The sequence below is a fragment of the Suricata suricatta genome, chromosome 13, assembly GCF_006229205.1.
Source record: "Suricata suricatta isolate VVHF042 chromosome 13, meerkat_22Aug2017_6uvM2_HiC, whole genome shotgun sequence".
NCBI classification, from domain to species: Eukaryota; Metazoa; Chordata; class Mammalia; order Carnivora; family Herpestidae; genus Suricata; species Suricata suricatta.
In genome coordinates this window covers 72,637,956-72,650,205 of record NC_043712.1, presented here as the reverse complement: position 1 = coordinate 72,650,205, position 12,250 = coordinate 72,637,956, and the positions used below count along the sequence as shown (strand labels likewise).

General features: G+C 37.4%; 1 protein-coding gene across 1 annotated transcript in view; it reads left to right on the top strand.

The window, feature by feature from the left end:
- The window catches only part of VPS13A (vacuolar protein sorting 13 homolog A), a 223,031-nt gene extending 214,713 nt beyond the window's left edge, over nucleotides 1-8,318 (top strand). Inside the window, exons 67-70 of the mRNA XM_029919678.1 lie at nucleotides 1,871-1,956; nucleotides 4,292-4,415; nucleotides 6,748-6,822; nucleotides 6,916-8,318. Of these exons, the coding sequence (XP_029775538.1) occupies nucleotides 1,871-1,956; nucleotides 4,292-4,415; nucleotides 6,748-6,822; nucleotides 6,916-6,966 (336 nt within the window). The 3' untranslated portion in view covers nucleotides 6,967-8,318. The remainder of the gene's footprint in view (nucleotides 1-1,870; nucleotides 1,957-4,291; nucleotides 4,416-6,747; nucleotides 6,823-6,915) is intronic.
- The last annotated feature ends 3,932 nt before the right edge of the window (nucleotides 8,319-12,250 follow it).

The following is a 12,250-nucleotide window of genomic DNA, read 5'->3' as shown; positions in this document are numbered from 1 at the left end:
CCTATCTGGGGGTCATACTGTTTTGGAGGTTGAAAAAAATTGGGGTCAGAAAGGGGAATAACATTACTATTGTAATGAATTTTTCTATCTGGGAGATGACATGGATTTTCATTTTCATGTTTTCTCTTATTCCCCTGAATAGTGCTATAGCTTTTATCATGTAAATTCTGCATGTTATTTGTTAGCTTATGCATAAATAGTTATTTTTTTATCATGGTAAACAGAATTTTTTTCCTTCCATTTTTTGACACTATGTTTATAAAACAAGGGGTTTATATACTTGGCTTTTCCAGACAATACTGTCATCTTTAAAAAACTTCTACCCTTCCTATGCAATTTGATACTTCTTTCTCAATATTTTATATTTTCTTAAAACATGACCTATTTCACCTAGTTTTTAAATTTTATTTTCATAATTTGTTATCTAATAATTCTTATTAACTTTTCTGAGTCTATGTTTGTTTTTCATTTGTAATTCAAGGAGTTTACGTTTACTTGCCTTATCTACTATAGCAAATAGTAACGATACTCTTTTTCTACTATTATAATATTTGAAGTTAGAGAATTCTTCTATGTGGTTAATCTGCATGCCTTATCCTGCTGTTGGGATCACTGCTTTTTTTTTTTTTAAACTTTTGTCTCCAATGAAGTGAAGAATATTCTGATAGTATTTTCTACTAAGATTATTTTGAAGTCACTTGTTATCTTCTAAGCTAAATAATTTTAAGTTTTAGATACAGCCTAATGGAACACAATTTTCTGAAACCTTTTTATCTCTTCTGGAATTTCTTCAAGAGATCTAACATTTTGGGTGAATTCTTTTTTTTTTTTACATGTTTTTTATTTATTTTTGAGAGACAGAGAGAGACAGTGTGAACAGGGGAGGGTCAGAGAGAGAGGGAGATACAGAATCCAAAGCAGGCTCCAGGCTCTGAGCTAGCTGTTAGCACAGAGCCCGACGTGGGGCTCGAACCCACGAACTCTGAGATCATGACCTGAGCCAAAGCTGGACACTTAACCAACTGAGCCACCCAGGTGCCCCGGGTAAATTCTTAACATACCTCTTATTGAGGAATCTTCATCACAATTATATTGTTTGCCTTTAAAAAATAATTAAAAATGAAAAAAAACAGTAGTTGTATAGCCCTCTATCTATTTTAAGTAGCCAAAGTAACTCCATCTTCAGATCAAATAGTATTTAGAACAGAATTAAAAATGATAAGTGCATTTCATTCATATAATTGTTTTTATATTTTCTGGGACAAAGAATTATTGACAATGTCATGGATAGACCGTGCTTCAGCAGTCTTGAAAACAAAGGTTGTTCAATACACTAATTAGGTCCCAGAGTCCCATGTTTGTCCAGGAACACTCTGCTCCTTATTTGTGAGCGAGTTATGAGATTGGCAAAGAGAAGCATGTTTGTAAGGCAGATAGGAAAGTTCCAGGGAATTTTGGGGCCAATACTAATTTATGTGATACACACATTTGCAATGTGTTAGCGTTTACATGTGTTTTTGTACATAGGTGATCAAGTACTAATATGATTTTTAAAATAAAATGAATGTGATAGTTTAATAGTAATCTTAATAGGTTAAAATAAACTCTGTAAGGTAATGACAGGATCTTCCAAAAATCCAGCATTAAAGATTGGTATATCTGCAATTGAGTCATCTTGAGTAAAGCAGTGCAAATAGGTGGTTTTCAAAAGGAAGCAGCAATAAGTCTCTAAATATTCAATTATATGATTAAATATTTACTGTATAAATGTGTTAACAATTTGCTCCTGTTGACAAATGGCTTTGGAGGATCGCAATCCATTAGAATAAAAATACTAATGAAATTCTCACTCTCTCTCACCTTCTTTTAGGTCATGGAAAATGGAAGATTTGCAAAATACAAGTATTTTACCCATGTCATGATCAATAAAACAGATATGTTAATGATAACTAAAAGGTAACATTCTCTAATGTAATTTGGTAAGAAGTTAACTGAGAGCCATTCATGAAGGGAAGTGGTGACATTCACCATTTTTGGCAGATAGTCACCCTGATTCCTGCTAACTCTGGCCCTTTTGCTCTACAAGGCTCATCAGAAAACCTTACATAAATTCATGTTTAGCTTTGTGCAGGAGTACAGATAAGTCATAGCTGCACACAAACGTAAATTATTTAGTATTTTTTCAACCAATTTGAATAATCTAGAAATCCCCATAAAACTGTCCTCACAGTACCATTTCTTCCCCCTCTGAAGAAGTGTACAATTTCAGGTTACTCCAGAAATCTTCTAGCGATACCTATTCATTAGCGTACATAGAGATCTCACGTAAGTAAATACATCATTAGAGACCTGTCAGTTCTTAGGTGGATCCTCCCAGCTACAACCAGATCCCCAAGTAGACCTGCCAATAGAGACACAGGCCAAAGTCCACAGTGGCATAGCCTCAGAGGGCCGGTGTCTGCAGCAGTTCTTGGTAAACTGAGCGAAAGGGTGAGCTGCAGCAGTATTCTGATGGGGGTTTCTGAATGGAAGGCACAGAGTGAGAATGTGGCACATGCCGGTTTCCTCCTTGAAGTATTCTCTGCCTGTACAAGCAAACGCACATATATATCTTCACATAAGTGGGAATCTGTTACATAGACCATTCTGTACTATAATGTTTTGCTTAAGATCTATGTCTTGAAGATTATTCCATATCAACATATGGAGATCTTTCTTAATTTGTAGAGGACTACTTAGCATTTATAGGTATGTAGTGTATTTTATGTCTAAGTTAATAAACTTTTATAATTGGGGGAAATGCTTCAGTCATTCTTATTCTAGCAATTTTCAGTCATGTTTTTATTAGTCCTCTCCCCCATTGACTAACCAGATGGTGACTCATCAGAGTTAAACAAGTCAGTTTACTGATTAGTTTGAGATTTAAAAAAAAAAGCTTTTCAACATAATCTCTTTATAGAAAGATTAATATAAACCTTGATGAAGTAAGGGAAGGGAGCTGTAGTTGAGTGAAAGGTGATATTCATACATATTATTTCCTTTCTTTCCATGTTTCAGATTTGCAGATTAAAGTGTCTTTGAGGGGTGCGTGGGTGACTCAGTAGGTCATGTGTCCAATGTTGATGTCAGCTTATGTCATGATCTCACGGTTGTGGGATCAAGCCTGGTGTTTGCTTCAGTGCTGAGAGTGGAGCCTGCCTGGAATCCACTCTCCCCTCTCTCTCTTCCCCTGCTCTCACTCAGTCCCCCTCTCTAAATAAATAAATAAACTTTAAAAAAAGAAAAAATAAAAAAAGAGGTCTTTGAACAGGAGAGGGAGTACCAGGAACCTACTACAAGATTAGCCCGTCTGACTTTTCCTGTGGTTGAGGGTGTTTGAGGGAACCAGTCAGTCTGTTCGAACAGTACCTGTCATCCAAGATTGGAGAAAGAGGGGAGCAGAGACAGCAGACTAAAGGGATAGATGCAAGTCCTGATGAGTTGTCCAGCCAGGGCCAGCTCTTCTCTTTAATGTGGTTCCTTGACTTAAAGTGTGTAGTACTTAAAAAAAAAAAAAGTCTGGTTGCACCTAGAGTTGTATGTTTCAACCAGAGAGAATTGGGGAGGCAAAGCCTTTGAATGAAGGATTAAATAGAATTATAGATGGTGCCTTTTCATTTCTTTTCATTTTTCCTCCCTCAAAAATGGGAAAACAAGAATTAATTTTAAAAGGCTTTTTCTGAGGTAGGTTGGTAAGCCTATTGCATGGAGCTTTGGTAATGAAAACATTTATTCTAAAGCATTAGTTACACAAAAGTTCTCTGAAATACTGGTTAACAATAGATTCTATAATTTTTTTCTATTTTGTAAAAAGTGTCTTACATATTTGATTTAGAAGCACTTCCTTTTTTCTAACATAGGTATGTTATGCTACGAATTTCCCACAAAGCGTTGCTTTAGCTACCTCCCACAAATTTTGTTACGTTGTGTTATATTTTTTTTCTCCTTCAGTTCAAGACATTTTCTAATTTCTTCTGAGATTGTTTGACTCATGGATTATTTAGAAGTATGCTAATTTCTAAGCATTTAGAAATATTTTTTCTGTAACTGATTTCTTGTTTAATTTCATTATGATCTGAGGACATACTTTGTATGATTTCATTTCTTTTAAATTCCTTAAGGTTTTTTATGACTCATAATACAGTCTCTCTTTGCATTATGTGCACTTGCAATGAATGTATGCCATGCTCTTATTATATTACTGGATAGAAGTGCCTTTATTTCTACCAGGGATTCTTTTCTTTCCCTCCAGTGGTGTCTTGTTTGTAACAAAAGGAACATTTGGACAGCTTACATGTGAGTGGCAGTATAGTTTTGATGAGTTTACCAAAGAGCCCTTCATTGTTCACGGGAGAAGATTACGCATTGAAGCAAAGGTATGTTGAATAGATTTTTTTGAAAACTGGGAACTGAAAATAATACATTGAAATGGTCCTCTCATAATTTTCCCATTTCTTTTATAGACATTGCTTTGTCTTACTATGGTTCACCTTGATACCTTCTGTCTTACACAGGCTCAAAGAAAAAGAAAGCTAGGCCAAGAAAAAATATGATACTTTATGTGCTGTTATTACATGGACAGCAATGTTCCTGAGATTTCATTTTTTATTCAGTAACAGAACCCCACCTTCTCACTGCTGTCCACGACACTAAAATGAGAAATCCATTTGTATACATCAAGATCCCCACAGCTCTATACAAAATGTTTTTCTCTGAATATCTTACAAAAGAATACTTAATAAGTTCTCTCTCTAATAGACAATTACTGGTGGTTCTTTTTCTTTTAGTACATATTATCTTCCCAATTCAGTTATAATCTTTGAAGGCAGAGACCATTTCTCACTCTGCATTGATTACTAACACAGTGCCTGGTACTTGGATGCAGATATAATGAACTGCTAGTCTTTTGGCAAATCAGCAGAGACTCATTATACATTGTAAGTTGTGAAGATTGCACTAGGTATTGTCTGTGATACAGAGAAATATAAGGTATTTGGCCTCATGGTATTTGACCACATACTTATGTGTATGGGACATTTAGGCACCAGCCATATTTATAGGAAATATTGTAAGTGACACAGCCAAAGTTAAGTTTTGTTCTTTGTTATATTTGTTGTATTCTGATTTAAGAAATTTAATTGGCTCTTGTAGCTGAAAGTCTTAAGTCTGTATCTGCTAGTTTAGATATGCTCCAATGATGTCCTTAGTGGTTATTCTCTCTCCCTTTCTCTCTTCCTTCATTCTCTCCTCCTTCGCCACCCCTGCTTCTAGGTTCTACTTTCTTCATTGTTGGCTTCATTGTCAAGGTGACCAGCAGAAGTTCCAGGTTTATATCCTACTAGCTTAGCAGAATGAAAGTCTCTGGTCTCACTGGGCCACCTTTGGTCACATGCCTATTCCTGAACCAGTCTCTTTGGTCAGAGCTGGCATGAGCCAGTTGGCCAGGTGAGGGTCAAGGGATCACCATGGTGCTACCAAGAAGAGAGAGCACCATGGTATTCTATCTAAAGTATTTGGAGTGGAGAAGGTGAGGAATAGTTACCCAGAGTGATTCAAAAAGTTGCTAGAAGAAAGGGCGGTAGACACAGGCAGGCAAAAGCAACAGCTGATTTTTGGGCTTGTTTGTAGAACAGAACTGCCCCTAGGCCTTATGTTTAACCGTTGAAGACCACTTCTCTAGCCATACCACTTATTTCAAAGACATGAGCAACTCATGAGTAGATGGGCTACTTGTTTTTGAGGATCTTAGACAAACTTACGTATTGATAATTTCTCTGATTCAGTCAGAAAATGAAAGGTCCTGTGGCCTCAGTATACACAGTAATGGGTAGTGGCTGTTATCTTCTCTAACCGGTACTGCTTTCCTGGCTTTTTTCATACCTTCTCCTCTCTCCAAAAATATTCTTCTTACCTTCTTGGTTTCTTTCCCTTATACTTTTTCTTGAAATCTTTTATCAGCAAATATCCTTATTTTTAAATAAAAGAATCTGCTTTCTTCTGCATTGTATATTTACATGGATGTTTGAATTACTTAGAGAAATTGTTCAACCAATGAGACCCCCACATTTCTTCATCCGTAGCTCTGCCCATAGTTAATAGAGGTAAACTGCCCTCCTTCTCAGTAATCCTGTTATTTGTTTGTCTCTCTCATGCTTACCATCCACCATTAGCTCTCTCCACGAACACTGAACAGAATACCAGAGGAGTGTAAAAGGTAGAGGAAAATTGGGAAAAAAAAAAAAAGTAGAGGACATTAAGCTTAACCTACATTCTGATTGCATGACTTATTTAAAATGTCAGAAGTTACATAACACACCCCGTACAACGCATGTGTGTGTGTATGTACACACATGTATAGATTATTTTTTTTAGCTGAGCTCATCGAGTTCATGACCCTATACCAAGAACTATATGAGAAGCTATTTGGAGGGGAAAACACAACTCCCAAACTTACTTCCTCATACTTTGAGTAAACCCCGTATGACTTTAGCAATTGAAATCTGAAAGTTTTTTAACTTAAGCTTAATGATAATGGATGTGTTGGAATTTAGCTCCCCCCCCCACCCAATTTGTGTTTAATTGGCTTTTTTTAAGGTACATAATCTGTGTAGAGTGGACACTTTAAGCATAGATTTATAAAACTGTTGCATTTTAAAATCTTATTTCTGCGACTGGATTATCATTTTAATGGAGCTATTCTGTTTATAGGAACGAGTGAAGTCTGTATTTCATGCCAAAGAGTTTGGAAAAATAATTAACTTCAAGACCCCAGAAGATGCTAGGGTAAAAGCCAACTTCTAGATTTACATTCATTACATTTTGAGTTTCATTGCAAGTTCTTGAAATAAGCAAATGTTGGTTATTTTCCCACAACAGTGGATCCTCACGAAACTAGAAGAAGCAAGAGAACCTTCCCCAAGATTCTGATGGAGAATACTGCCTGAAGAAAGACAGCAATAAATCATTAGAGTTTCTACCATGTACCTTCTGAAACCAGTCTGGGAAGTTATATAGTACAGAGTAATTTCAAGTACTAAAAAAAAAAAAAAAAAGTTACAATCAGGTAAAACAATCAGGTGGTTAAAATATTTCAATTCATTGGGGATCCGTTTGGTTTTCTAACTTGAATCATGCATCTGGTTAATATTCTAATTACTTTATTATAAAAAAAACATTTATTTGATGAACCTTAAATATTTGCTCCAAGTGATTCTCTGCAGTGTAGAGAATTTACCCATGTTTCACCCCCACATGGAGCTAAGTTTAATGTTTCTAGTTCACATTTTAAACTTCTGTCATGAAGTTTATAACTTCTACCTTCAGACTCCCTGAATCAGTGATGGGTAAATGATCAAATCAAACATTGCCTTGGTATCAAAAACCTAAGTGGTGGTTTCTTTAGAAACATGAAGTTCTTTTTACAGATAAGTATTTTGGTATTATTTTCCTTATTTTTTTATAAAGGATAGGTTTGAATTATACTTCCATAGCATGACTATGCAAAACAACCTTTTTTAATATACTATGATACAGATTGAATAATGCCCCCTTCAAGCCTCATCTTACGAAAGGCTAGAAGAAATGAGTGTCCTACTGAAAAAGGAAAAGCCCCTCTCAGAACTTTGAAGCCTTAGAAATACTTTCTCAAGCTAACTTCATGGGATCTACTCAGTTTACCCAAGTCACGTTTTTAACATTGCTGACTTTACAGGAAAATCCCTGAAGCCTTAAAATATCAACTTTCCTTTCTCTGATAACATGAAATAAAATTCCCACCAGCTTAAGCTTAGATGTGAGTGATGCTTCAGAACAGACAGCCCTTGTTGTAAGTAAATGTATGTGCCCTAAAGTGTTAATTACATGTTCTGTTGGCAAAAGATTGGGAATTTCTGCTGTGCTTTCTGTACAGTTATTCAAATGAGAATCACTCTTTTAAAAGCTCATCAGAACAAAAATCATGGACTACACATTAGTAAAACTAAGGGCATGGGGTATTTTTTTCCTTGGTTTTTGTCCAAGACCTTGAACCTTAATATTAATGTACTTTTTCAAGTGAAAGGGGATGAATGTATGATTGCAAACCACAAAGAGAATGATGCAGTGTCTTATTTAATTATTGAATAATACAGAATGTTTGATGCATGTCGTCTGTGCCATGAAATTCTTATAAACTGTTTCTGGGATTGGAGACTCTGGATAGTACTGATTGTGAAGTTCTCCTCAGGGTCCTCAAACCCTTGCTTTGTTGTAAAAGCTAAAATAAACAGCATGCCAGACTAGTTGTATGTCTTCCTGACCATAACCCGCTACTACATATTTTGATTTCCCTCTGATTATAGAAACACATTGTTTATTATCAGTAGTTTGCCCCAGTATGTTTTCTTCTTTGCTGAATATAAATTGGATCAAAAGATAACAAATTTCATATCCCATGGTAATGTGTGCTCACTCCTTTGATGACTTTCGTTCAAAGTAACATACACATTTTCTCTGTTGCCAAGCTCCTCCACTTTTACTTTAGAATTAAGCCTAAGAGTAGTGGCCAGAAAACTTGCGTCAGATTGTCCTCGTCCAAAATGTTGCTTTACTGGAGTTCCATTCAGGGCCATTAACAAAGTACCTAATTACCTTCTATTGTTGTGGGATTTTTTTACCACAATATGTAGGATTTGTTGTTTTGCTACTTCAAAGAATAAAAAGGTAGACACAAAAGTAGCAGCAGGCAAAGTTATTAGAGTTTAAGATCAGAAAGGAAGAATAGTGTGAAAGCTCTCTGTACAGAGAGGGGACATTGGAAAGTGAATGCCACAGACTGTAAACAAGGGTCCTTGTTTTATAAGGTTCTGTCAGCACCCCATTCCCTTCCCTTTCACTCCTTCTCAGATTCTATCTTCACTGGCTAGACCACCCTAGGTGCTGGGTTGTCCTTCCTGCTGGGCTCGACTCCATTGTGTGAGGACTCAGACTGGTCATAGTGTCACATGTATAACATAAGTTTTATGGTTTAGCTCGGTATTTTGATTGTCAGGTTCCAGAGGGGGAATCCTAGAGGGAGTAGGTGTGTCTGTTACATTTCTAAGAGGGACCTTAGGCTCAAGGGGGTTTGCTGTATGTAGTCAAATGCTCCCAGCGTTGTTGCAAAATATGTATTTTTCCCCATCAGGGGAGCTCAGGTCCTAACCTTTCTCTCTGTGCCTATTTTATCCTATCTTTCCCTATCATACTACAGTTTCATGGTTTCATTCTCAGAAAAAATACAGGCCCAAAATGTCTTGGGTGTTCCATGGTAAAAGAGAAAAGCCGTAAAGAACATAAAGATTTGTCCAGGACCCTTCGGAGGGCAGCAGGGAATGGGTCTTGTACCCCATACACGTGCAGTGCCAGCCTCCCTGCTCCTGTTCCCTTACCAGTGAGGACCAAGAAGTACCGTTCTTATTCTCTAGTAGTCTACCCGTCAGCATTTCCTCCCACTGCCTTTGGTTTCTGGAGTAGAAAGACCCCCAATTACAAGTGCACTAGTTTTTCTTCATCTAAGTAAAGAACTGCCGTAGCTCACTAGATAACGAGTCCATCTTTTTACAGTTATGTGTTTGATTCTGTATTATTTTTTCTTGAATATTACAGGGTCCAGAATCTTACTGTATTTGAAAGTAATCTTCCCTGAGTCATATTTAACATCGAATGGCTCGCTGTTTGAAAACTTGAAGCTTCTCTTAGTTGTTTGGTGGCTGCTATGCAATGAGATCCTGAGTATTACGTCTCTGTGTTGTTAGCTCGAGCCCCCAGCCCCTTACCTCTAGCACAGTGTGGAATTGTGGAGAGCCCAAGGCAGAGTGTCTGTTCCCTGCCAACTCTTCTCTGAAAAACTGTGGTTAGAAATAGCAACTTTGATTTCTGGTACAGCAAGAAGCTTGTGATTTCTTCACATTTACAAAATACTGTGTGAACCCAAGAGCATGTACATTCCTCCAGTGGCTTCCCTGTTAACTGTGTACGTATTGGCTGCTTTTTCCCTAGTGTTAGCAAGACCTTGGGATTTTCCCCAGGTTCAGTGTAATACAGCCTGGTTATTTTCTGGTCCCTAAATAATCACTACCTGCCGTAGGCAGTCCTCGCCCAGACTGTCCTTCTCCGTAATCCTAACCCATGACAAAACTGTCCTGTGGTCTCAAATAAGAATTTCTTCTTATTTTATAATTTCTATTAGCATTATCTTTTTCATTTTTTCTGATGATAGTTAACAGTAATAGTTTCCCAGTGAATATATATGCATCTAGCTTATCTCTTAGACATATCCTAGTATTTTATTCCTACCTAATAAGAAAAAATAAAGACCCTACTCAGTGCTCAATTTTCTGCACCTTGGTTATTCAGTCATCAATTGCCAGTGTTAAGTGATCCTTCAGGCCAGGCCAAGGCCCTTTATTAAAAAGATTGGGACAAGTCTCTAGGCTAGTTTGCCTATAGGGATAGAAAATGTGATCTGAATACACTGAAGATTGGAAGTAGCCATTTGGAACTGATGTTTTCGTGTTCCCGCCAACACAATTCAGTGAAATTTGTTTGGGTTCCAAGGCCATTGCTTTTTAACTTTTCTCAAGATCAACCGGAATCCTAAAGAACACTGTTTTTCAAGCTGTAGGTCTTTTTTTTTTTTTAATATTTATTTACATTTGAGAGAGAGAGACAGACAGACAGACACACACACACACATACACACACACACACACACACACACACACACACACACACACTGTGAGTGGAGGAGGGGCAGAGAGAGAGAGAGAGGGAGACACAGAATCAGAAGCAGGCTCCAGGATCAGAAGCAGGCTCCAGGATCAGAAGCAGGCTCCAGGCTCTGAGCTGTCAGCACAGAGCCTGATGTGGGGCTTAAATTCACGAACAATGAGATCAGACCTGAGCCAAAGTTGGACACTTAACTAACTGAGCCCCCCAGGCACCCCTCAAGCTATAGGTCTTAATCCATTAGAGAGCCATCAAGTCAGTTTCACTTCTCAAGACCAGCATGTTTTAAAGTGGAATAGAAATAAACATAAGAGAACATTGCACATAACAAAGTTAAATTTCGTTTCCTGAGATGTTTCCTACTTTATGTATATTGTGTGTACTGGTTACAATATAAAATGTTATTTCCTATTGTGACTTGCGGTTTAAAGAAAACCTTTAGAGCCACTGCTGTGGGAGGCATGGGCTATCTACTAATAGTTGGAACAATCTGGATTGGGTGGAGCCCAACCTTAGAGAAGGGGCAGCAGATCCACAACTCAGGAAATCTTCAGATCGTGATCACCATTTTTTGTTTTGAGTGAGAAGATAGGCTGGCTCTTGTTTTGGTTTTTGTAATGTTTTCCTTTCCTGGTGTGTAAGAGATTCCCTCTGGTATCAGAAAAAAACATAGAAAAGTTACATTTGCAAACAGCACCCAAAAAAATGCCACAGGTTGTCATTTTGTTAGAGATAACGTCAACCTCTCTCCCACTAAGCATTTTGCTAGGACTGGGGACAGAAGTTCTCTAATTTTATGAACTTGCTCTCTGCCTTCAGTGTGACTCAGTGTACCCATGGTGGAGGCCCTTAAAATCAGGGAGCATATATATAGGTCACACTTTCTCCTGCTCTGGGGGTTGCTGTACGAACGTCAGTGCAGTGCACCTGACTAAAATAATTAGATTTCCTCACTTCTGTAGAATTCAAGGAGAAAATGTAGGTAACCTGCACTCCTTATGAAAGGCTCAGGACAAAATTTATTCAGTCTGATTTGCCTTGGTACTTTTACCCAGTATCACCTCTAGCTCCTTCACGTGCGCTAAAGGCAGGCTTTTCCCCCTCCTACACAATCCTTTGAAATACACTTTTGAGATTACACCTTACTGCTAATGCAGGCCATTCAAGTTAACCTTAATCAGTTAAAAAAAATCTTGATGGTTCTTGACAGTTTTGGTCATTGGCCAATACATCTATCAATGCAGACTTTTGCTCATGCTTCTTTCTGACATAATTGATGTCACGTAGTATGTGATTCAGAGTTACCTGACAAGCTGGCCAGCACATGGGCTGTGAAGATGCAAGCCTTCTTCATGTTTCTGTAATTGAAATCTTTTTTTACCTTTTTACCTTTTTTTAAATTTCCTCTTTTGTCAAATAACTTATTCCATGTCATTAGGGAAAAAAGTTTTACTTTAAAATTATG